Source organism: Adiantum capillus-veneris, chromosome 29 (assembly GCF_014529385.1).
Source record: "Adiantum capillus-veneris isolate H3 chromosome 29, ASM1452938v2, whole genome shotgun sequence".
Lineage (NCBI taxonomy): Eukaryota > Viridiplantae > Streptophyta > Polypodiopsida > Polypodiales > Pteridaceae > Adiantum > Adiantum capillus-veneris.
In genome coordinates, this window is record NC_140959.1 from 61834940 (window position 1) to 61860161 (window position 25222).

At 41.4% G+C, this 25222-nt stretch overlaps 1 protein-coding gene across 1 annotated transcript; it reads right to left on the reverse strand.

The window, feature by feature from the left end:
* Positions 1 to 6661: 6661 nt before the first annotated feature.
* Positions 6662 to 22420, reverse strand: LOC147419290 (uncharacterized). Its single transcript, XM_086505794.1, has 4 exons — positions 22360 to 22420; positions 21283 to 22070; positions 20458 to 20620; positions 6662 to 6822 (listed from the first exon to the last, which is right to left on the reverse strand). The coding sequence occupies exons 1-4, from the start codon at positions 22418 to 22420 to the stop codon at positions 6662 to 6664; spliced, it is 1173 nt and encodes a 390-aa protein (XP_086361920.1).
* Between the last annotated feature and the right edge of the window lie 2802 nt (positions 22421 to 25222).

The following is a 25222-nucleotide window of genomic DNA, read 5'->3' on the forward strand; positions in this document are numbered from 1 at the left end:
CATCAAATAAGGATAGTTGATCAAGATATTGTAAAGACCACATTTTGCACTACGTTTGGTCTCTACGAATACAGTGTCATGCCTTTTGGCTTGACCGTTGCACCAACCACATTCAACCGCTTGATGGAGAAGCTATTCAGGCCTCACTGAACCTTTATTGGAGTGTTTTTTGATGATATAATCATATACTCTAATTCATTAGAAGAACACAAGAAACACCTCTAGGTAATATTTCAAGTCTTAAGAGAGAATAAACTTTATGTTAATAGAAAGAAAAGTGTATTTTTCTTGCAAGAGATTCAGTATTTAGGTCACATTATCTCTCAAGATGGCATCCAAATGGATCCATCAAAGTTAGAGGTAATAAAAGATGGCCTAATCAAAGGAATATTCATGAACTCAGAAGCTTTATCGGTATGTGTGCATACTATAGAATCTTCATAGAAAAGTTCTCACAAATTGCGGGACCATTACATGACCTAACAAAGAAAAACATTAGAGAGGTAATGTCATAATAACTAATATCTAATTCTCCTAGATGGTTTTCTCATGTTAAACTGATCATTTAATATGGGGAAGTGCAAGGGGAGAAAAAGCTAGAATATTGGTTAAGCTAGCAGACCTGCCACAATATGGATCCAAAAAAGAGAAAATAGGGATCCAAAGGGGGCAAGGGGGGCATCTACAAAAGATCAATGTGCAACAATGGGCTCCAGAGACCTTAAGGTTCAGCCCATTAAGACTTCTAAAATGCTAAGGCTCCAAAATTCAAAGGTAAGTCCAAATGGTCAAGCTTACTGGAATTGGATGCTTTGTGAGTGTACAAAAAAGTCTTCAAGACTCCTACATAGGAGGGAGCTAGCCCTGTAAGTAGGGGATGAGAGAGAAACACACACACACACACACACACACACACTCACAGGCTCCCTTTACACAAAGGGAATAGGGGACACATGACAGCTCCCTAGCCCAATTTCTCCACAAGGTGCACTCAAATCCTATTGGATGTCCATAGAGGTGGACCAATGAGAATTAGGCTAGAGTAAAATATAGTGTAATTCATTTAAAAACACTCGATAAAAGAAACAATAAGAATTAAGCTCTCTAGAAGATTATTGAACAGTCTCCCAAGGGGTCCAATGAGCATTCAGTAGCCCAATGGCTTGCCTGCTTCCTATTGGCCAGAAGACAAAGGGGTCCAATGAGAGTTTAATTGATTTATTTAATTACCTAAATCTCTCACAAAAGGGGAAAGGGGACACATGTCACAAGTCTATCACTTATGCTTCTCAATCTTCATTGGCTAAGATTTGCAGGGTCCAATGGGGTGCCAGCAAGAGTAATTTGCAAGAGTGGTTGACCAAGAGAGAGAGGGGACTGATTTTGGCAAGGCATTATCACACACACACACACACACACACAATCTCATGTGTGAAGCAAGAAGACCCTCTCTCTCCTTCTCAAGCTTTAATGTAACGCCCATCACCTACTCCAATCTTGTGACAAGGGAGGCCTACACCAACAACTCTTGGATTTGTGATGCAAATCCAACCAAGAGCCAAGCTTCAATGCATGCTCATCTCCTCTACCATGCTAATTACTAAGCTATGCTAAGCTATTATGAGTGATTAAGTGAGGAGATATACTACGTTCTCGTAAGACTACTCCTTCTTCCTCTCAATCTACTCTCATACCCCACTAGCTCTCACCATCTTCAAAGGTGAGGTCTTGGGTCTGAGACCGTGAGGGAATTGATGTTGTGATTTATAAGTGTTTGCTTAGTGCTTGATGTTTCCATCTTCATTGCACTAGCTAGTTATTGAAGGAGCACAAAGAATTGTATTGGAAAATGTCTCCCTTGATGGGGGAAACCTATAATACAAAGCCTTTTAGAGGGGGGACTGGCTCCATGTAAATCCAGTCCTCAATTGTTGTCAATAGCTTAATTTCTCTCTCTTTTGAAGTATTGTTCATGCCTATCTAACTAGGTGTTATGATTTTTGTTGCTCTCTCTCCATCCAAGCACTCTTGCTATGCTCATTAGTAATCTATTCTAATGAAATTCTCACTATGTTCATGATATTTTCCGCTATACACAAGTTACGAGGCCATTACATGTTACAGATCTTGTTGTCTTGGAGGACTCATGCAAGGAGGGAGGGAGGCATTCTTAATGCAAACCAAGATATTTGAAGTAAACTAGGAAAAGGGCAATGTTTTGAAGTGCTTGTTAATGTTTGGATTTTTTTAACTCAAAAGTAAGATGCCCTTATAAGTAAACAGAGTTGGGAATATGTAATATGATAATCCCTAGTTGTGCGTGCAAATCCCCGTGTAAATATCACAAAAAAAGCCAAAAATGCTATGATTTTCACTCGTTTTCGTGTTTTTTGGCAAAAAAGTGATCAAAATGGAGAAAACCACCCAAATATGACCAACTACTAAAATTGGGTGTGTTACTGTATTTTTGGGCTTGGAGTTCTATTTTTTAGAGCGAGTTTGTAGCTTTCTTTTAATTTTCTTTATAGAGAGGTACAAAATAACAAATAAATTCCAAACATATTCAAATGGAAAAATGTAAGAGACCATGATGATCAGCAAGCAGAGACAAACAATCAAGTCAAATCTTGCGTGATTTTGAGGATGGTGACAAAAGGCCTAAATTTAGGCCACAATGCTTGATTTTGCAAAACCTTAAAAAATGGAGCAATCGGAATCCAAATGAAGAAATTTTTAGAAGGAAAGCCTATTTTGCAACCTAGTGGGAATAACTAGGGGTTTGAGAGGAAATGACTCAAGAAGCCCAGGTATGTAGTCAAGGTAGGCTAAAAGTAAACTCATTTTGGAGCTCTTGGCAACCTTTATATGCACTTCTCTAGCGACACACGAGACATGAGGATGAGTTCCTAACCTAGTAATGAATGTTTCTAATCATGTCTTTGAGACCAGGGTAGCTCAAAAAAACGTTAGGTTAGAAGAATCTCCCCAGGAAAAAGCGAATGTAGAAATGATTATAACGACCGGCTCAACACACCAAAAGTTATCAAACTTGATAGGGGACACACCAATGAACAATAGAACATTCCCAAGTGACTAGATGACCATTTGACCGGGGTCAATGACCGGGGTCAAGGGGATCCTAAAATAATGATCTCAATTTTGGCTCGAGATCGGAATTCAATTTTGACTTCGCAAATTTATTTTCTATAGGTAATCTAAACAATGTACCAAAGTGGAACTTAAAGGAATCATCATTTGATACATATGGTAATAAAAAATTGCTCGATGGATGACAAAGCATCATCTTTGACCTACGAAAACAAATAAACTCCAAAATATATGAGACTTGAAAGGATACATCCAGGTTACCTTAGGGATACACCCATATGCCTGGAGTGAAGAAAACAACCGCCACCAAGTGCCAAAACCAACAACCACCAAAGTCAGAGTGCCAAGTGTTAAAATGGTGTTATGGGCTTAGAAAATGGCCAAACAAGAGCTAAGTATTACTTACTAGGGGTTTAGGATGAGTGTAGGTCTTGAAAAAGCTAACTAGGTCAAAATTTGCATGTCTAAATATAAATCACGATTATTATCTCTAGGGCTAAATTGGGCCCCAATTGGCATTTTTTCACTATAGCACCCTTCCACATGTTGTATTATAGCCAAAACCCATGTGTTGCACAAAATTCACCTCCTCAATGATTTTAGGGCCAAAAAAATCACTCACTCTGTACAAAGCCAAAATTTGGCATAAGAAAGTACTCATGAGTCCAAAAAATTAGAAAAGCACATTCAGGGCATGGAGGCATGATGGCCAAACACCTAGTAGCATAAAAATTCCAAAAAGTTAAAAAATTCTGACCACAATAGAAAGAAAGGACTTGACTTTGCAATTTTTGGTCACCATCAGCTCAATCACCCTCTTTCAAGCCCACACCAAATTTCAAGCCAAATGGACATTTCAAGAGTTTGCATCATCACTTTTTTGAAAAAGAAGCTGGCCAAAATTTGGTGTTCTTACATCCGAATATCTCCAAAAGTTGAATCCTACCACTTTCCAATTCCCTTGACCCAAGTGCATAGCCAAAACCCAAAAATGAAGCAATAATCATAGTCAAGATAATAATTGCAATTATTATCTATCCTTGAAAATTTTACCTGAAACGTCTTTTTTGTGCTTACACTTCAATGTTTTTATAGCTTCTAGTAGTAATATCTTGGCTTTCAACTTGAAATTGATCAATCACAACTCAATTGGGGAAAAGTATAGTAATTCGACGAAATGTCCCTAATTGTGGATTCATATCTAATTTCAATGCAAAGCTTGCTGGCAGCAAAAAAAAAGAAGTCAATGAAGCAAAGATTGCAAGAGCTACCCCCCTACTAGCTACAAGTGGAATCTATAGGGGTAGCTAAGAAGACTTATACAAGAGAAGTACATGAAAATAAATTCAAGGAATTAGTATATCACCATCCTTGATACCAATGCACATGACCAACGGTTGCAAATGCAACTTGATGTCTGCAACGTGCAAGTGACATAAGCAAAGGCTTGACTTAAATATCAAAGTGAGATGCTAAACAAGTTGAAATCAAATCTCATAGAGTTCACACTCCAAGGTTTAGACCTTGCCTATCAAGAAATGGAAAAGCAGTGCAAGGATCTAGAGATTGAACTAAAACTAGAATGGATACAAAGAAGAGAGCTATCACTGACCAACTACTTCAATTGTTTTGGCATATCCATCTTTACCTCCCACCCGGCTCGTTTCACGTCAGGTTCACCAGGTTGCCAAGGGATAATGGGTTCACGAGGTGAGCCGCGGACTGCTTTTTGTGGGATATAAGAGAGACAAGATGCACGACAAAAGGCAAAAGACTCTGAAGACACTTTAAATGCTTACAATCTGACAATTGAAATGTTTGAAGCTACTAATGATTAGCTGAAGTGGAATTCTATTACAAATGTTTGTCGTTAATGGAAATGATGGAGTTAAGAGAGTTTAATGCACTCGAATTAGACCAAGACTATAAAATTTCCACTTATGTCTGCCATTAGAGCCTTTATAAGTTGATTAGGATATATCTGGTAAAGTTCCCTATTTGATGCCCTTGTATCTCCCAAATGTAATAGAGGGAGGTTATCCTCTCTCCTTCGTGCCTACCTACTCCTTTGAGTACTTCCATATTACAATTCCTATAGTTAGCAGCACTACCAAGGCAAATCTTGAGCTTATGGATCTTAATGCTCACAAATCTGACCAAGAGTATTGATATCCCACTTTTGATTGCAATTAGAACTTTAAAATGGCCATGAGGATGTCTACCTCCATGGACTCACCTAATCTCCTTCCCTTGCTAAGCCTTATGTTTCTCTCTTGCTTCTTTAGGTCGAAAGAAAGAGCAAGTCCATCTTTGTTGTGGCTTGAGAGAGAGATCTTGTATCTTGCTTCAAGGTCCTGAGAGAGAGCCCTCCCTTTGCTAACTGAGGACAAGATAGAGACCTTCCTTTGCTTCTCCAACATGAAAGAGAGACCTTCCGTTCCTAGCCGTGGATGAGAGAGAGAGAGAGAGAGAGAGACTCCCTTTGCTTCCTGCACATCCCTTCCTTGCCCTCCTACTTCACTTCACATTTTTCTCTATTTTTCATGCTCCCAACAACCCCCTATTAATAGCCTCCCCCTCCCTTAGCACAACAACGGCACCATCATTGCTAGGGAGCATAAGAAACGACCTTTTCTTACGTGGCATTCGGGTTTCTCAATTTCACCAATCGTGGCAAAACCTGCCCCAAATATGGTCGCCCAGTCGAGGTGAGAATTTCTCGTTTCTTGGTCATTCTCATTTGAGCTTCCCTATGGCCGCTATGTCGGCGTCAAAACCTATGCAGCTGCTGCTCGCTGCCTTACCAGCCATCTCCTTTTTCTTTCCCTCGTCAGTTTCCCATTTTCCGCGGCCTAGCCTTGGTTTCCCTTGGGCATTGGGTGGCCAAGCCTCTTTGTAACGGCACCACATTTGACATGCACATCGGCCAAGGAACTGCCAAGCACAACATCTTTCTCCAGCATCCCTTGTCAAGCTAGGCATATCCCATAATCAATATGCTCCATGAGATGACATTTCGGACAAAGATCTCATCAAGAGATTTTTGTGCTTTCGTAATGGCACCACATTTGGTATGCGCATCGGCCAAAGCATTACCGAGCTTCCATAATTGTTGACCTAAGTGGTGCTAAGATCCATTTTTTCCTATGTAGCACACCCAACTGCCAATTCACTGCAAGTGATGACATTCTCGACAAGATTCTCCTCCAACACTTAATCTACTGCATTCAAAACCCTTTCCAAGAAGCTTTACCCTTGGCTGCACCAAATGACATTTATTAGGGTTCAATTGACCCCCGCATTCATCATACCTTACAAAAGTCATTCCAAGCTTTTGAACATGCTCGTTCCTTGAACTATATACACAAAAATCATCTATGAATCCTTTGAAAAACTTCCCAAGGAATGGGGTGAGGACCCAATCCACTTTTCTTTCAAAAGCTCTAGGCCCATTTGTCAACCCAAAGGGAAGGCAGCAAAAGAAAAAACAACCCCATGGCGTTATAAAAGTAGTCTTTTTTCGGTCTTCAGGAGCAAGGATAAGTTAAAAATATCATGAATAACCATCACAGACATTGTATCTTTTAAAGCCAGCCATGGCATCTAAAACTTGATCAATGAAAGGTAAAGGGTAAGGATCTTTCTTGGTCACAGCATTTAATGGCTTATAATCAAGACAAACTCTCCGATGCCCATCTTTCTTTGGAGTGACCACTACAGGGCTCACCCATTCAGAATTATCAACTGACACAATGAACCTTGCATCCAAAAGTTTATCCACTTCTTCCTTTAAAGCATTCATTTTCTCCTTACCCATCCTTCTTAATTTCTATCATATTGGCTTTGCCCCTTCAACTGGCTTGTTGATCTTCACAGGAATCTCCAACAAAACCCCTTATTTCCTGGTATGAAGTGATGAAAAGATCTGGAAAATTGTTCAGCATTGTTAAGTACCCCCTTATTTCTCCTTGTGTCAGATTGGCACTCAACATATTTTGAATCAATTATCATTCTCACTCACATCTTCTAGTGCCATAGGTTTCTTGGTAGTCATATCAAACACCCTTTTTTCACCCTTCCTGCCATACGCACAGATTGTGCCCTTCCCGTAATCTTACACAGCACCAACAACTCTCAACCAAGGTCATCCCAAAATGAGAGGAAAATCTCCCAGGCGAGCTAGCATAACATGAAAATTTAGTGTAACCTTCACGTTAAAGACTTCAACTTCCAAATTCTTAATCATCCCCAAACACTTCACTTTGGCATGGTTTTCTAGTGAAATCCAAAACCCAGAGCTTCCGCATGTAATGAGACCTAGTCTCTCGACACATGACTGTGTGATCACACAAACTTGAGCACCTCCATCAATGTAGGACTCTCCCATGCCCACACCTTTGTGCCAAGCGTCTCACCATAGGACAAATATCGGGTAGCTCTCGCATAGCCAACACTCTGACTTGTTTGTTCTTTGGCTCTTTCTCTGGATTCACTAATGACTTCCACTGCCTCTTGAGTTTGGGTACCATATTCATCAACTATCCAAAAGTACAATCTACTTTCCTCCCAATCAGGACTTCCTTTAAATCATAAGTTGTTAGGCTTTCCCCCCGAAAGGTAAACCTGCTACTTCAAACCGTCTACAAGTTCTTATCTTCCTCTTGGATTTCACATCTTCACCCTCTTTCTCCTTCCCTTTCTTTTGGCTAGGACCAGGAGCGGCATAGCCCTCCCTCTTTCTTTTGCCTACGGGCAACATATCTTCTTCTTTCTTTTCAACCCGCACAATACCCACATGACCACCAGAGGTTGAGGCCTGATTTTCCTTTTTAGTATCTTGATCTCCTCGTATATCCAATGCATAATCGTTATCCCTATTAGGAATCTGCTAGGGAAGTGGAAACATATCACCTCCCATCCTTGTTGGCTTTGAACAATGAGTGCTGATATGACCAAGTTCACCACAATTATAACAGGTAGGGATGAACCTCCTTTGCGGCTCAAAGACACCTTGTCCACGACCCGCATTTGCATTCGGTTGTTGAGCTTCACATGCCTAGTCCATTCCTCTACCACAACCACCTCCAAGAACATTGAGTTGCAATTCTTGCATCATGGTCATCATGTCTTGCATATTTTGCTCTGTAACTATTCTGTATTAGCAACCCTTTGAGCAGGTTAGGCTTCAACCTCCACCTAATTTTGCTCCTTTTTTATACTATGAAAATCTCCAAGTGTTTACCACGCTGTTTTACCGTGTTTTGTAGAGAGAAGGAGAAAATTCAAGTAGAGAAACAAGAGAGAGGAGGGCGGGTTTTTTTTTATGTTTAAAATATTGCCACAATTATTTTTTCTATTATTACCGTGGTTATATCTGACAGCCAAATTTAGCACCTAAACTTTCAAATTCTGGCTTAACCCTCCCCCCCCCCCCCCCCCCCCCCCCCCCCCCCCCTCTCAAATTTTGGTGTTTCTCTCCTCTCAATAAAAATTAAATAATATTGTATAGAATTTTCAAGTTTAAGAAAAGAAGAGAGAGAGAGAGAGAGAGAAGAGGGGGGGGTATAAGATTACACTTGGTTACAACTAAAATAATCATTCTCAATTGATTAACATAATTGAGCATATTCCCAAATCTAAAGAGAGGAAGAAGGGGGAGAGAGAGATGAATGGATTACACGACCAAAAAACTTCATAAGTGCAAAATGTTTATGAATCATGTTCCAAAAGATCTCTACATGAGGCATCATCCAATTCTAAGCCCATGGCTCCTAAATCAATAAAGAGAGAAACGGAATTGTCGTTTGTGGATGCATTGCCTTCATCATCTTTGAGTTTGTCATCCTCCATCTCATCATCTTCATCATCATGAACATCATCCTCGCTAAGACTTGTTGCCGCCAGACTTCATTCATCAACCTCCGTCTCCTCTGTTTCCACCTCATTCTAGAGGTGGAAGAGGGTCAAAGATAGTCTCCACTTCATTAGTGGAAAAAATGGTTCTCCCTCGAGGTGTTACGGGAATTACGAACCAAAGTTTTGGTTGGTGGATTGTTGGGATATAGATGACCTATAAAATAGAAGCTCAAAGTGAGTAACATTAGTATAACTAACACTACAAGCAAATAAAAATAAAAAAGTTACATGTCACTCACCTGCTCACAATTGCGCGATAAAACAAATTGTCATACCTCCCTGTGTGATGCACATTAGAGTGCACCATGTAGAGACCATTCTCATGTCGTCTAGACACATTTTCAAACCACTTGCACTCGAAGATGAAGGTATGAAAGGTTCTAAAATTAACCTTTAGTATCCTTTCAATAGTTCCATAGTACCTAGCTTCATCACCGTCTATGTCAAAGTTGCCCATGATGGCACAATCCATGGTGGTTCTACCCTCGTCAATGTGGCGTGTACGAAAGTGACGACCCTTTGACCACATAGAGTTAAAGGAAAGGCACTACAAAATAAAAAATATATATTAGTTTATCATTTCCATATTAAATATAATTTCAAGAAATAGCGTTACAATATGGTTTAGGTATATGAGTACTCTACCTTTGGTACGCAGCCTTCTGCATACTCCCAATCTTTGCTAGTGATGTCTTCTCCACCCGCTTTTGCCTCTATCATCCTCTCATGAATCCACTTTGCACTAATGAGATCTGGGAAACATGCAAGGTGTCTAGGCACTGGGGGTGCCCTCCTTCCTCCATGTGCTTGTTTCCATGCTTCCCTCTCTTGAAAACGCCTTGCCTTTGCCACTATCCACAAGTCCACCCACTTGGTCATAATCTTTGCATTGAAAATATAAAAGTTATTGACCACTCGGGATAGATTCATATCCATGTTAAGTAGTTTCCCCTTTCCACTTGGCAAGTGTGAAGTCATCCTTGCATCTTGCGAGGCATTGAAGGATCAACTTGTGTCAAATACTCTGATATGTAAACAAATGCCTCTTGAACAATCCACCCTTCGATCATACATGCCTCTGGTTGACACCGTAGCCACACAAAATCTTTGAGAGTCTTTAAAAACCTTCATAAGAAGAACATCCATCGTGCGTGCACTACTCCACATATAGCGATCTCCTCCACCAGGTGAACCAAGAGGTGAATTTGACTAAGAAGGACCGATCGAGGAAATGCATCTTCAATGGCACACATAGTTTTTGTTGCAAGTGTTTGAGCAGAAGGGATAGCATCTATTTTGCTTTCCTTGGAGCTCACAAATCTGCAAGAAAACACACAAGGATACAGTAAGTGCTAGTTGAAATTACTGTGTACATAAAAACGGTGTAGTTGAGTGGAGTCTTGTGGTGTACCTTACTAGCTCTCCTAGTTTGAAAATAGCATCCCTGACTTTCTTGTCCCGACATATACACATACTCACCGGCAGAATGAACTACATTGTAAATCAGGGAAAGAGAAAGTGAGTGATATTCATACCCACAAACTATAGATAGAATAGGGAGTATGAAGATTAACTGAAGCATCTTGTACCAATCATGGGACTTCAACCCATACAATTGAATGCTTCCACCCTTCGTTGCTTTTGTGAAATCTCCCTTTAGCGACCTCATGTATCTCGTTGGTGTGCAAATAGAGGCAATGGTACCCTTCACCTTGTCTAATTCTTCTTTGGCTAGCATCCATGGTGCTTTAGGATCACTTGCTAACCCAAGCCTCAAGTGTCGAGGCTCCAACCCAAACTCTGGCCATTGAGTTTTGATGTGCCTACATGCAGGGGAATCGGTAGGGACTCGCATCATTCCATCATTTGAGCAATGGTTCACGTGCCACAGGAGAATCTCCATGGTAGACCTGCTTTTAAACATGTGCTGGATGCAAGGAATTAATGGCAAATGTCTCAATACCTTGCGGGGTAGGTGCGCCCTGCTCACTCCTGTCTTGTATCGTGCCTCCCTGCACACGGGACATGAGGTAGCATGTGCATTCTCGTTGCGCTATAGCATGCAATCATTGACGCACGTATGGATGCGCTCATACTCCATTCCAAGTGCACTGACATACGATCTAGCTCGTCGACGATCTGGAGACATGTGGTGATCTTTTGGCAACATTTTTTCCATCCAACTACAACAAGCATGTGTATTAGTATAATTGCTAGAAGACGGCACCATAAAGTTAGTGGAGAGTATATAAAAGCCACATTCCATACTTACATAAGTATGAGCATCCACACTTGCATTACTCCAACCAAATTTTTCTTGCAAGTCGAGGACTTCCAACGATGCTTGGAGCACCGAGTACCATGCACCGTCGTAAAGAGGTGTTCGGGCACTCGTCATCAATCTATCCTCCGTTTTGCTAACCCGTTTAGTGCAGGTTTGACAATCCTCTTCGCACACGTCATGCTCATGAGCTAGTAACTCATCACACATGTTGAACATGTGCTCATCCTTTGCCTCAAAGTGCGATGGAGATGCCATAGGAGCTGCCGAAGTAGAGCCAATGGGAGGATCACCATCTGGTGCACCCAAATCACCTAGTTGCTCTTGCCTCTTTCGTTCGCCCTTGCGCACCGGTGCACCACCACCGAACACAGACCAATGGGGCACCTCCCTAAGCGACAGGTGAGTCTCGTTCTCATCTCTCCGAGCGCTTTTTCAAGGATGCCAAAGCCCTTCATTCTCCACGTGCTCCAAAGCAATGCGCCTCAAGCAAGGGATTGCCCTTTTGCACTTGGCGCAAGGACAAAGGAGTTTTTCCTTGAGCCAACGATCGCGCTCAGGGCCTCCAGGGGGACCACGATCATCCCAGTCGATGTCCTGCACATGCGAAATGTTTTTTATTTAGTCATGTGTCCTAAAAATAAATAATCAGAAAAGCCCTAAATTCCATTAAAAAAATTACATAAAGTTAAGGTCAAAGGGAATAAATGACAATGAGTGCTAAATTTATTTTTAATTAAAAGAGAACTTAAAAAATGCAATTGATAAACATTTAAAAGTACTACAAAATAAAGTATCCTAAAAATCTTCATCAAAAAGCTCAAAAGGCTAAAAAATGAAATAATGGACAGCTAAGGGTAGAGGGGATGGTTGGTACCTCCCCCCCCCCCCTCTCCCTTCCCTCTCTCTCCTTCTCCAAGCTTCCCAAGTTTTGTCGAAGGGGGTTTCGTCCAAGTTTCCGCCATCGTCTTTGGAAGCACAACATCGAAGGGGGTTTCGTCAAAGGGGTTTTTCGCCATCGTCTTTGGAAGCTCAACCTAGCCAAAGCTCAACCGCGCTACAAAGAAAGAGGTAAACACAAGACAAAGCACCTCCCTCCTCTTTCCCTTTTGTTTTCTACTACTACTACACACACAGGCGCGTGCACGTGCATAAATTGAAAAAAATAAAAAAATAGAGAATCCATAATATACCTCGTTCATTTGGAAATGGTTGCTTTGCTCGGCTGGTTTGGAAATGGTTGCTTTGCTAAGCTTGTTTGGAAATGGTTGCTTTTCTCGGCTTGTTTGGATACAATGTTAGATAGAAATGTTAAGTTTATTAGAGAGAAAGAGAGAAGGGGGGGGGGGGGGGGGGGGGGGGGGAAGAGAGAGAGAGGGGGGGAAAGAGGGAAAGAGAGAGAGATAGGGAAAGAGAGGAAAGAGAGAGAGGGGGGGGGGGGGGGGGGAGAAAGAGAATCAAGAAAGATAGGGAGAGAGAAATAGGGGAAAGAGGGAGAGAGAGAGAGAGAGGGAGAGAGAGAGGGGAGAGAGAGAGTAAATAGAGAGAGAGAGAGAGAGAGAGAGAGAGAGAGAGAGAGAGAGAGAGAGAGAGAGAGAGAGAGAGAGAGAGAGAGAGAGAGAAAATAGAGGGAAAGAGAGAGAGATAGGGAAAGAGGTAGAGAGAGAGAGAGAGAGTAAATAGAGAGAGATAGGGAAGGAGGGAAAGAGGAAAAGAGAGAGAGAGATAGGGAAAGAGGGAGGGGGAGAGAGAGAGAGAGAGACAGAGAGAGAGATAGTTCTATTATCGTCCTCAGAGGTCAAATATGACCTATGGGACCAAATGAACATGTCACGTGGTGTGAGTGGAGGTCATAAGTGACTCTCGATTCTCAAAAATGGTTGAAATGAGCGTCGCAATAGAGAGTCCACATCGTGGTTGGGAGAGGAAGGTATGTAGGGAGAGCTCATGGCTGAATATATGGGGAAAAGAGGACCTAATGTGGTCAAAAGCTGAGCACTCAAGTAGTGTGTGGTACTCACTCTCTCACACTTGACGAGGGCATAAGGTACAAAGTCGATGATGACTCCTCGTTAGTGCCCCAACGTCCTGTCCCGCAGCGTAGAGAATGGGAGCTAAGAAGAATGGAAGCAATGGTGCGGATCGCACTCAATGGGATGGGAAGGATGTAGGGATGGGTTCGGTTACCGCGTTCAGAGAAGAAGAGAGATTTGTATTTTGGGGCAATGTGTGTGGTGTAATGGGTGAATCGAGAACCTCTGGATTTCTCCCAAGCCGTAATACATTTGTGTTGTAAGAAGGCCTCATTAACTTGGGAGTCAATCGACGCATCCTTGACCAAGTGACATACATCCCATCTTCCAAACCATTTCTTGATGTCAAGCATCCACCCCGAACTTAGTATTTTGCTATTGCATGTCTTTTGGACCTTTTGACTTGCTTCATATCCTGGGGGATTCACTCTATATATAAACGGAACGCCACCTACGAGCGGACAAATTTGATAAAACCCCTATATACGACTTATATTAGGGAATATGACTCCCTTTTCTACACTTATACAATATTCAATGCAAAAAACTATCATACCCCTATCTTACATATAAAATTCTCACATGATCTAGCTAAGTAAAACTAGTCAAAGAGCATGTAACATAGTGATTGGCAACGTACCAAGGAACCACTTCTGTTGATAGCTAGATGTATCCTCTATGTGTCTTAGTTTGACTTTCAAACTATGTGCTCGTTTAGCCTCCACTCTAACTACTCGTCCAATTATGACCCATCTCATTTACTCAAAAAACATGGTTATAAAGTTGTGTTAGGTTCTTCGTGTAAATTTGCATCTATACAAAATCTTTGTAGCTTTCATCCTCTCAACAATTGAACTATACTCACAAAACAAGCAATTGATACAAAGTAGTTTTAATTCTTGCATGTATCTTTGTAGCTATTAACTCACAAGTTTGAAGGAAGGCTCTTTTGGGAAGTCATGATTTTGAACACAAAAACTTCCACTCATTTTTCCCTTTTCGCACTTCTCTCCCCCCCCCCCCCCCCCCCCCCCGGCCATCCAATAAATATGATACCCCCTCTCTTATTTTTAAGCTTAGGAGATAAATTATTGGGGGTCTGCCTCTAACTTATACACTTATGTAACTTGTAAAAAAACCCCATCTGTTGCACTTACGTGGTGCGATAAGTTTTCCATGCTGAATCCCCCGGGCTTCATATGCGATTCTAGGAAGTCGATACAAAGGGTTGCGTTGTGTCCTAACAGGACATAAAAGTGTCCTTTCAGGGCTTTGGGAAAAAATTCCAAAACCATAGTAGATCCACTAATTTTGAAAAATCCTTTCATGAGCTTATAGTTCAATAACTACTACATATGGAATAAATGAGAAAATTGTAATTTTTCTCATCCCTTGGTCACGACAAGCCTCCAAAGTTGATGGACCAATGCATTTTGCCCAAAACAACAATTTCTTATGATTGATTGCATATAAATAAGAGTGGGGATTTCTGTAGGACATGAGATAAAATGCCCCGTTAACTTCAATGGGTTGGTGACCAAAACATATGGTTGCTTTTACCTCACTAATTTTCTTTTGGGCAAAAAAAATAGGTACAAAAAAGTTGCATTTTTGCCATTCTTCGGACCTATCATCAAAGTTTCTATAGTCACGCTCAATACAGATACTATATACATGTTTTCTTAGTTCCCTTTGGGTCTTTGGATCCAAAAGGAGCCATGGAGCATGTCAAAAGGATAATGGATCTCTTACAATTGGAACCTTGGGGGCAATGATAAAGTGCTAAATACAGCAAACATGAAAAAACTGGGTTTAGCATTATGACCTCTAGAAACCCATAGAAACTACTCAATATCTAGCCAAGTTTGTAGTCTATGATTAGATATGGTTACTACCTAAAAAATACACACAATTGGCCTAAGAAACTAGAAATATTGAGAAAGTTATACTTTCTACTCTAAAATGTATCGTATTCTTCAGCAATCAAAAAACTCAACCATCATCATATACTATGCTAAATAGCATATTAGGTCCCCCAAAACTCGAGGAAAATTAGATTTATGTTATACATTACACTTACACAATCAAAATTGAATTTGGATATCAAGAAAGCCACCAAAAAAATCATAAAAGTGCTAATTTTGGCCAAAAAACAGGATTATGCAATTCTTGTAAATTGGTCATAACTTTCAATTTTAACACTTAGCTCTCCCTACAAGCATCAAAACATGTTGAGAACTATGATGGCCTAACCTCTAGCCATCTAAACCTCACAAACATGAAGTTTAGAGTGGTATAATTGCTAAAAATTTAAAAAAAGCCAAAAACAGGACCCGTTTTTTCACACAGTTTAGGTTCAAAAATGTTGTGCACGAGTAAGGTTAATGGTGATATCGATACTCCAAAAAAAATGCTAAGTTTTTTTCAGCTCATAAGGCAACTTTGTGGATATATATAGCACCTAGAAATTCATTTTCATACTCTTCAAATAATTCAAGAAAAATGGTCACTTAACAGGACACAAAAGTGTCCTGTTCCCATTCTAGTGTTAAATTAATTAATCATGTACTCCACAACCCTTTGCATGCCCAAGACCTCAATGGGAAGCGATCCGAACTCAAGAAGTAAGAGTATGTAGGGTGTTTGTGTCTTGACTTGGAGAAAGTTGGTGAGAAAACGCTTTTGGACATTCTCAAACTCTTTCCAAGTAGACTTCTTGATGCTACCACCCCACACCTCTACTCCATAAAGAAGCACCGGTGTCACCAATGTGTCAAAGAGGTACTTTTTGAGAGCCCAACACTTGATCTCTCCAGCATTGCACATGTTCTCAAATGCATAATAAGCCCTCTTTCTGGCTTCCAAGCAACGCATTGCGCAATCCTTCCATCTATGATTGGATGGAACCTCAAGGCCAAGGTACTTGAAGCTATCTACCACTTCAATTTGCTCATTGTTGTATACAATGCATGGTTTTTCATCATTGAGGATCTTTACAAGCATAACCTTGGTTTTGGATCCATTCACGATCAGCCATTCACGATCAGTCGGCTATGTAGGCAAAAGCGTTCCGAGACACTCATAAGCTTTTGTGCATCTTCTAAGGTATGTGCCAAGAGCACTACATCATCGGCATAAAGAAAAAGCATGATCACTGCATTTCTGATCTTGACCTCTTCTATGCCTTCTTGTTACATAAAATCAAGAACCATGCATTCCAATGCATCGATGAGTAGCCCAAAGAGGGTTGGGGAAAGTGGGCATCCTTGTTTGACACCAATGGTGCTTGCAAAAAATTCTGAAATTCCATCTCCCATACGTAGTCGACATATCACTTTTTTGTAGATGCAAAAGACTACATGCATAAATTCTCTCGGCACTTGAAGGCTTTGCATACGCCTCCAAAGATTTCCTTGTTGTACCATGTCAAAAGATTTCTTGAAATCCACAAAGCAACAATACAACTTTTTTCCTTTCACTCGGGATGCTTCCATAAGAACTCAAAGAGTGACAAGGTGATCAATAGTGCTATGATGCTTTCCAAAACCTGCTTGGCCTAACGCACGTTTGCCGTTCTTTTCAACCCATTCACTTATCTTCATCTCCATGATACATCCAAATAACTTTTCCATCAAAAAACCAACCATTATAGTGCGATAGTTGTTCACATTGTTTACATCTTCTCCTTTGTGCAAAGGTTTTATCCAATTTTCACCCCAATCATGAGGCGCATGCTGAAGTGCAAGGTTAAACATATCGCATATCCAATATCGTGTTTTCTTGCTAGAGAGAGAGAGAGAGAGAGAGAGAGAGAGGGAAAGAGAGAGAGATAGGGAAAGAGGGGGAGAGAGAGAGAGAGAGAGAGAGAGAGAGAGAGAGAGAAAGTAGATAGAGAGGGAGAGAAATAGAGAAAGAGAGAGAGAGAGAGAGAGAGAGAGAGAGAGAGAGAGAGGGATAGAAAGGGGGAGAGAGAGAGAGAGAGAGAGAGAGAGATAGGGAAAGAGGGAGAGAGGGGGAGAGAGAGAGAGAGAGTAGATAGAGAGGGAGAGAAATACAGAAAGAGAGAGAGAGAGAGAGAGAGAGAGAGAGAGAGAGAGAGAGGTAAAGAGGGAGAGAGAGGGTAGATAGAGAGGGAGAGAAATACAGAAAGAGAGAGAGAGAGAGAGAGAGAGAGAGGTAAAGAGGGAGAGAGATAGTAGATAGAGAGGGAGAGAAATAGAGAGAGAGAGAGAGAGAGAGAGAGAGAGAGAGAGAGAGTAAATAGAGAGAGGGAAAGAGGTAAAGAGGGAGAGAGAGAGTAGATAGAGAGAGAGAGAGAGAGAGAGAGAGAGAGAGAGAGAGAAAATAGAGAAAGAGAGAGAGAGGGAAAGAGAGGAATAGAGAGAGATTGGGAAGAGAGAGAGAGAGAGAGAGAGAGAGAGAGAGAGAGAGAGAGAGAGGGAGGGAAAGAGAAAGAGAATGAAAGAGAGAGAAATAGAGAAATATAGGGAGAGAGAGAGAGAGAGAGAGAGAGAGAGAGAGAGTAAATAGAGGGAAAGAGGGAGAGAGAGAGAGAGAGTAAATAGAGGGAAAGAGGTAGAGAGAGAGAGAGAGAGAGAGAGTAAATAGAGAGAGGAAAAGAGAGGAATAGACAGAGAGAGAGAGAGAGAGAGAGAGTAAATAGAGGGAGAGGGAGAGAGAGAGAGAGAGAGAGAGAGAGAGAGAGAGAGAGAGAGAGAGAGAGAGAGAGAGTAAATAGAGGGAAAGAGGTAGAGAGAGAGAGAGAGAGGGAGAGGAATAGAGAGAGAGAGAGAGGGAGAGAGGGAAAGAGGAAAAGATAGAGAGATATGGAAAGAGAGAGAGAGAGAGAGAGTGGGGGGGGGGGGGGGGGCGGAAGAGAGGAATAGAGATATGGTAGGGAAAGAGGGAGACAGAGAGAGATAGAGAAAGAGGGAAAGAGGGAGAGAGAGTAGATAGAGAGTTGAGAGAAATAGAGAAAGAGAGAGAGAGAGAGAGAGGGGGGGGGGGAAGAGAGGAATAGAGAGAGATAGGAAAAGAGGTAAAGCAGGAGAGAGATAGTAGATACAGAGGGAGAGAGAGAGAGAGAGAGAGAGAGAGAGAGAAGAGAGAGAGTAAATAGAGAGAGGGAAAGAGAGGAATAGAGAGAGATAGGGAAAGAGGGAAAGAGAGAGAGGGAGAAAAATAGAAAGAGAGAGAGAGAGAGAGAGAGAGGGAGGGAGGGAAAGAGAAAGAGAATGAAAGAGAGAGAGAGAAATAGAGAAAGATGTGGAGAGAGAAAGAGAGGGAGAGAGAGAAAGAGAGATAGGGTGTTAGCGGGTTCGCGGCGACGAACCATGGAGCACAGCGAGAACACAGACCAACAAACTGTCAATCTGAGGACGTAGCTGATCCGACTAGGGCATGGAAGCAATCTCTGGGTTGTCAACCCTGAGCTAGACACGAACAACACTCTACAGTCACTAATCCTACCACAACACTACCATAAAGCAAAGAAACAGACAACGCATCCTACGAAACACTACAAGCTCGAAACAGTCTCAAATCACATCGGAATGACTCGAAATCATAGGGCAAGACTCATAAGGACATATCCTATATGGCCAAACACCTAAACCCTGAAAACCATAACTGTAAGACCTCTAATCGCTGTCCCGATAGACTCAAAACAACAATTTCCAAAGTGTCCGGAACTGATCTACAAAGACATCAACACGAAGAGCTTCTCGCCCTGATTCTAACGACTACTCGATCATTCAGAACGGATGTCGTTTGAGGTACTTACGACCAAATATAGCTCGTAGCAGGCGGGCTCACGATGTGGTCCTCGGCTTGCATTGCTTGCGTCGACGCGGAGAGCTCCTCGATGCTAACATGCTCCTACTCTCATATCTGCAATGTGATTAGTGTGTGGAACGGTGTGTGTGCGTGAAGCTCACTACTGTGTGCTGCAGAACCCACGACTGTATATTATTTGAGATAACGTAATGTGTTTTTTTACAAAGCCTTAGGTTTCAGCTTATATACAAAGCCTTCAAACCTAATGTCCGGCCAAATGACCTGAATTGTCTCTAAGCTTCTACAGAGCTTAATTACAAGAAACTGAGTTGGCTTTACTCATTATACAAGCATTTGTGGCCAAAATACAAGTTCCGATTTAAAATATGAGGTTCCCGTAAACATTACAAAAGTGGTCGTAATGGCTCAAAATAATAATAACGGGATATTCGATGACGTCCATGAACTCGTATCTTCATGTTGCAACATCCATCTTCATCTTCATTACTTCATCACCATCTTCATGTGGAATCTTTATAATCTTTGAGGAATCTTAATGGAATCTTTGTGGAAACGTTGTTGAAAGGGCGTCCTTTCAACACTCTCCCCCTCTGAATTCTTGTCGTCCCCAACAAGACCCTATGTCTTTGCTAGCCTTGACGAGTTCTTGATGTCTTGGTGTTGGTTGAAGTTGTTGTGGCAGCCTCTTCTGCAGTTGGTTGCTTTACGTGATGTTAAAGCTGCCTTGAAGTTGTATCTGAAGCCTGGAACTCTCCCCCTCCGATTGGTTGTTGTATCTTGAATTGCATCAGGCTGTATCGACTTGTTGGTGCAGCAGTTCGTTGTCATTGTAGCTCGAGTTTGCTTTTCCTGTGGTTGTTATCTGGAAGTCGTACCTGTAAGTTGACTTGAAGCTTTGTCAAGCTGTTATTTGGCCTTTCCCTTTTGACTTGTCAGTAGATTTGCAATTAGTAGTGTGGGGATATCGTGGTTCTTCTTGTTTTTGTTGTTATAAAAAATAAAAGAGTAAAAGTAAAATGTAGCGTATATACAAAATGAAGGTCTTGAAGGATGCTTCTGCACCCTTATCATCCATGGATTTTGCGGCATCCATGACACCTCCTGGGTAGGTTAGGGCAAAAATATTGCCCTCTTTGCTTGCATCCCAGGGCGCTGTAATGGGCTCCTTTGTGTCCTTGACGACACCCCCAAGGCGCAAATGAGGCAAACTCACCTCAGATCTTTCAAGCTCCTCCGTAAGAATAAACGCAAAAGTCTCCAAGCGACTTAGAAACTGGGTGCCGACCTTCTTCTTTATCAAACGTGAATCTTCAATGTACTGACCTGCCTCACCCACAATTACACAAAATCGTTGAAGCCGTTGGGTGAAAGTCCGATCGCCTCTGTGTATGTAGCGAAGCAAATCGCATGGAATCCACAATTCCTCTTGTCTGACAATTGGTATAGCATACTTGTCGATGTAGATTTCAAAAAATTCCAATATAGGCTAAAAAGATTGGATGTTTAGGTGAATAGTTGCGTTCACATCAGGGAATTGGGTGAAGAAATTGTGGAGATCGTCACGATCTTGCCACTCGGTTGTTTGTAAAAACGCTTGGAAGCATTGTAACGCCGTGGCTTCGGGAGGGGTGGAGGAGGATGCCATGATGCTAGCTGCTAAGGTAGGAATGCAAAGAGTGCTAGAGCTCAAATGAGATTGTGAATAGGCTATGTAGGTGAATTGTGAAAATGGTAGGGTTTAGGGGCTTTATATAGCCCCCCCCCCCCAAAATTAATAACAATAATTAAAAAATATTAAACAATTTTCATACAGTAACACAAATAACAAAAACTTTCAAATTAAATTACAATCATGTAACTCTAAAAACACATCACGACGACTTTAAGATAATGTGCATTGCCAAAATTTGATACAATCATCTGTTTGAACTTACAATTGTGATATTATAGGAAATTTAAGTACAAAATATAACTACTCTAATGATAAAATCAAATTCTCTTCCATCATCCACATCTTTTCAATTTGAATTGTGCTCTCCATGCGGCTACCAATCTAGCAAAAAAATAAGAAATAGCATACCCACCTTAGAGTGAGGAATAATCCAAAAAACATAAAGATAACATAATTAAGAGAGAAAGATCATTCACCTTACGTCGTCCAATGCAAAACTTTGTAGCTTCTCCATGCTCTAAACCCATTATCACTAAGTGCTCCCGCACATTGGCCAATGTCCAATGCTTGTTCACTTGGACGGTCTCAACAGCACCACTCGACAATTTGATTGCAATTTCAAATACCTCAATTGTAGCATTAGTGGATTGCAATGGAATCCATTCACCAAGCTTGCACATCCATCTTTCATAGCAGTACCGCACGTAAAGGGTGGAGCGCACCTTGATGAAACGGATAGCAATGCCGAAACTTCCAACCTGACCCCAAAAGCGATCTCCGTTGTGAAGTCCTTCAAGATACCCCCACTTCTCGCCAAGGATGGCTTCCAATGTATCGTAATGTAGATCTTTGCAAACATACGTAGTGTTTGTATGATGGAAAGGAAAAGATCCGAATATGCTAGCGAAGACATGAACAGGACAACACCATCCGAGCCCAACAGAACGCGAGGCTTTTCCAAATTTTAATGATTCTCTCACATCAGCTACAATCTTGGCTTTCAAAGACATTACAGTGAATGCATCTGGCTTTGGCCACTCCATGCTATGCAAGGTTGTAGCCTCCAAAGGTTGTAGCTCTCCGTAGCCTTGCTCATCTGTAGGTACAATGTACTTGTGGGTGTAGAAGAACACCCTTTGCCGTGCAAGGTTTGATGAAGTTGTGTTGGGGAAGAGCATATCCCCAAGACTTGCATGCATGGCCATAACTGTGCCTGAAAGGCATGAGAGCAGTTGCTCCTCCACAAGGCTAGAAGGAAAAACATCTACATAGAAACAAAACAGTCCGTGAGATGTAAAAAGTCCAATTTTTTTACCACCAAAACAATTGAAGTGCAAGGGACATACAATTACAAGGAAAATCCCTTGGGTTGGTGATCCCTCGTAGACGCATGTGTCCAAACATGAAGACATGTTGAACGATTGCCACCGTACCCTTGTCTCTTACTTGCTTGAAGCCTATTAGTCTTCCCTTCCAATGGAAATCATGAACGTTTGTTCTTTCATGAACACGATGGGGACCGATTGCGGAAGGTTGCATGTAGACCCATGCACCTTCTTGAAAAACCTGAGGTTCCCATTGGTTCTCCTCATTCTTCAAGTTGTAGAGAACCATACTTTGAATGATGGGTTCGGGGCGTCTATTTTGACCATTGTTGGCCATGGATGCTTAAGTGAGAGCTTGAAATTGCAATGGAGAGCTTGGGGAAGGAGGAGGGAGACAGAGTTCAAGGAGAGAGTGGGAGCTTAAAGTTGCAATGGAGAGCTTGAGGAAGAAGGAGGGAGACAGAGTTTAGAGAGAGAGTGGGAGCTTAAATTTGCAATGGAGAGCTTGAGAAAGGAGGAGGGAGACAGAGTTTAGAGAGAGAGTGGAAGCTTAAAGTTGCAATGGAGAGCTTGAGGAAGGAGGAGGGTGTAAGAGTTTAGAGAGAGAGTGGGAGCTTTGTGTTATGGAAAGGGGCTACGGAGGAAGGGAGTCTTGGGAAAGAGGTTCTAGAGTGAGAAAATGACTTTTTGATCATAGGGTAGGTTTAGGGGGATTTTTGGATGGAATATTTTGAATTTAAGTTTTTTTTGAAAATTTTGAAATTTTAGGGTTTTTGCAAAAACGTATCTGTGGACCCACCACTTCTCCCCCCTCCCCCTTTTACCTATCCACCTCCCTCTAGGATACAAAGCAATAAATGAGTGGACAACCCTATTATTCCCTCTACTTTCTTAGGTTCTAAACTTATATACATTGCTCTCTTCCTATTGGCTGGAGCTTAATTAACCTTAATCCTATATGGCCCAAGGAGAGTCCACATTTTTTCTAATGTATAAAGTTTAGAGACCAACTTTCCGATCATGCATGGTACATTGAGGACGCTCTATTAGCTAGATTTTCAAATATCCCCAAAAAACTTTTTTCACAACAATGGTTGGAGGGCTACATAAAGACATTTCTAAAAAACAAGCAGCCGAATGTGCGGCGCACAACAGCCAACCAGGTCAAAAATCAAGACAGGAGTTACCACAGTGACAACATGGCAGACGCAGAGTGGGAGTGCGCAACTCAAGAAAAGAGCGATCAAGCTACGACAAGCTCATCATACAGACAACAACGCGAGGCTCGCGCAAGACAAACTCCCACACACTATGGCTCAGGAGGCAAGGGAGCTTAGAAGAATAAATATGTAAGATTAATTGTATTTTAACGTCAATCGGTGATTATAAAGATTGTAGTTGATGATTTAGTATTGTTATTACTAACTTAGGAAAATATCATTCTCTCTCGACCAACCAGAGAGATGGTCAAGTATCGGGAGCACATACAGAATTTGATACCTGGTGATGGTTGTTCAAAAACAACCACATCTGTCGCAAGCAATTCGACACCAGTGGCTAGATCACTACAAGCGATAAGTTTAAACAAGTTGTAAGTTTTGAGCTGTTGATGATTGTTTAATTTGGTTTGGGTTTATGTAGAGTCAAAGTGATCAAACACACATGCCTCTCGATGACGATGAGATAGAGGAGGATTAGATAGAAAAATATTTTGTCCAAACTTTCGTAAAGTCCCAATGTGGCACTATGTAGATACAACTATTTACTTTTTATTGTAATTTTTTTAAATAGTTGATCTTCTGCATATTAAATTGTCAGGGTAAAGTAAATTCAATTTCAATTCTTTGGTATCTTTTTTATACTCTTCCAAAAAACAATTGATGTTTCATTGTTTTATGCAGGTCAAAAATAAAGGTGCTCATTTGGGCCACCCACAAATGAGCACCTTAATTTTTGAATTGGCGTGTAGCGACAATAAGCGTGGTAATTAATGCGGCAACCGATGTGGTAATACCAACGGGTATATTGCCGCGACTATTACTGTGCTTATTGCTAAGAAACCACTACCGCGTCCATAGCCGCGGTTATTTTCGCTCCTACAAGTTTTTCTCTCTCCTTTTTTCTTTGTTTTTTCGTGGCAATGTTAGCGGTTATAGACAACTCTTTTTATAGAATTCGCCACCATTACTTTGCACAAGGACCACTTTCCCATACTCATTGAGTTTTTGAGCCTTCCATTCTTTCTCCTTGGCGATAGTGACTGCTTCCTCGAAGGTAGCGGGCCTTTTTAGCTCAACTTTGAACTTCAAACTTTCAAGTTTTCCACAAAATGGTCCTTCTTTAACATGGATGGAGGAATTTCATTTCCCAAAGCTTGAGCCCATTTGTCCCATAAACAGGTGAATTCCATGACAAAATCATCAACACTTCGATTAGCATGCCTTCTGAGTGTACCCCAAAATTTCATGACAAACTTCATCAGGTACTTCAATGGATTTGTAATGTGCCAGGAAAGCTTGCTTCACACGATTGTAGTCCAAAACCACCCCCGGAGTTTGTGCATGCACCAACTCTTCAACAGCAACAATGTAGCTTGGTCTAGTATATTTCGCAGTAAGCAATTGACTTTCAATTTTTCAATAAAAGTCTGTGTATTCTCATTAGGAAATCCACAAAACTGTGGAAACTCGTCTGCCATGTTTGATTGCCACAAAAACACTTACATTTCACGTTTAAAGCTCAAGGGATGTCGATGGATCGCTCGAGTATCTAATCCACCTCACACTAGGTAACCCGGCCCCAAGTACTTGGCTTCACAAAACCCACATCCCCAAGTGCTTGGCTTCACAAAACCCACATCCCTTTTACATTCTCTGCTTGGAGAATAGACATATTTCACAAGATGATGGGGGTAATATCGTAGCATAGCTCCAATGACAAACAAAATTATTAATCCGGAGAGATGAGCTACACGGCTAGGCAATAGAAACACTCACACGATTAGTGAGCTAATCATGGAAACACAAATGATGACTCTATGAGGTGAGATTCTTGGCCTATGGAGGAGATAATCCACAATGATTGGCAATCT

Excerpts from the sequence above, each read along its gene's own strand:
- LOC147419290 (XM_086505794.1), bottom strand. The coding sequence starts at position 22,420 with ATGGTTCTCTACAACTTGAAGAATGAGGAGAACCAATGGGAACCTCAG. Across the intron at positions 22,071-22,359 it reads ACCTCAGGTTTTTCAAGAAG|ATGTTTTTCCTTCTAGCCTT; the intron begins GTGCATGGGTCT and ends GTTTCTATGTAG. Across the intron at positions 20,621-21,282 it reads TTTGCATTGGACGACGTAAG|CCTATATTGGAATTTTTTGA; the intron begins GTGAATGATCTT and ends CAATCTTTTTAG.